General features: G+C 50.5%; 1 protein-coding gene across 1 annotated transcript in view; it reads right to left on the bottom strand.

Moving 5' to 3' along the window:
- Positions 1-412, bottom strand: part of PHALS_11459 (uncharacterized protein) — a gene marked incomplete at both ends in the record, with an annotated part of 465 nt that extends 53 nt beyond the window's left edge. The window contains one exon of the mRNA XM_024725848.1: positions 1-412. This exon is cut by the window's left edge and continues 53 nt beyond it. Coding sequence (XP_024571957.1) covers positions 1-412 — 412 coding nt within the window.
- Positions 413-685: the final 273 nt, after the last annotated feature.

Genomic DNA, 685 nt, shown 5'->3' with positions numbered 1-685 from the left:
CGCGCTTCGACGGTACTGCCGAGCCCATAGTCTTTTTCCACTTGTTCGCAAACGTCGTATCGTCATCGGGGTTTGTCGCACACAAGAACCGGTTGATCACATGCAATTGAGCGAATTCAGCAATGCCATTGTCTTGACTTGCCATCTTGAGTGATAGCGCGCTGTTAAACGCAAGACGGCTCTCGTCCAGCTTCTTCATAATGTTGTCGGGGTTTGTCGCGTTCTCAATGATCTTGACAATTCCACCGACCTTTGCGTCTGCTGCCATTAGGCGGTCAGGCAGCGTGTCAAGCAGTGCCGTGTTCTCGTCGTTCAGCATTGACTCAGTCACCTCTATTATCGACGTCGCCTTGGTCGCCTTCACAATCTTTGTGTGGTGCTTCTCAATAAAGAACGCTGACTCGGTCGACATTTTCACCGATTTGGGACGCCTTACATTGACAGGCACGATCTGCTTGCGCACACCGTGCTTTTTGTTAGTCGTGGTGTCCTTCAATTCAAACTCGACTTCTATCGACTGGAGTGACTGGAAATAATTTGACGTGGCAATTTCGTCGAGATGCTGCTCGTGCAGCGCAGTGAAGTCGATGCCCGTCGAGAGGCTGCTCGTGAGCAACGCAGTGAAGTCGATGTCTTTGCGACTACGCTTTTTCTTATTCGAAACTGCGATGAAACCGTCGGAGAT

This window comes from Plasmopara halstedii (assembly GCF_900000015.1).
Source record: "Plasmopara halstedii genome assembly, contig: Scaffold_54, whole genome shotgun sequence".
Taxonomy (NCBI): Eukaryota; Oomycota; class Peronosporomycetes; order Peronosporales; family Peronosporaceae; genus Plasmopara; species Plasmopara halstedii.
This window is presented reverse-complemented; position numbering and strand designations above follow the sequence as displayed.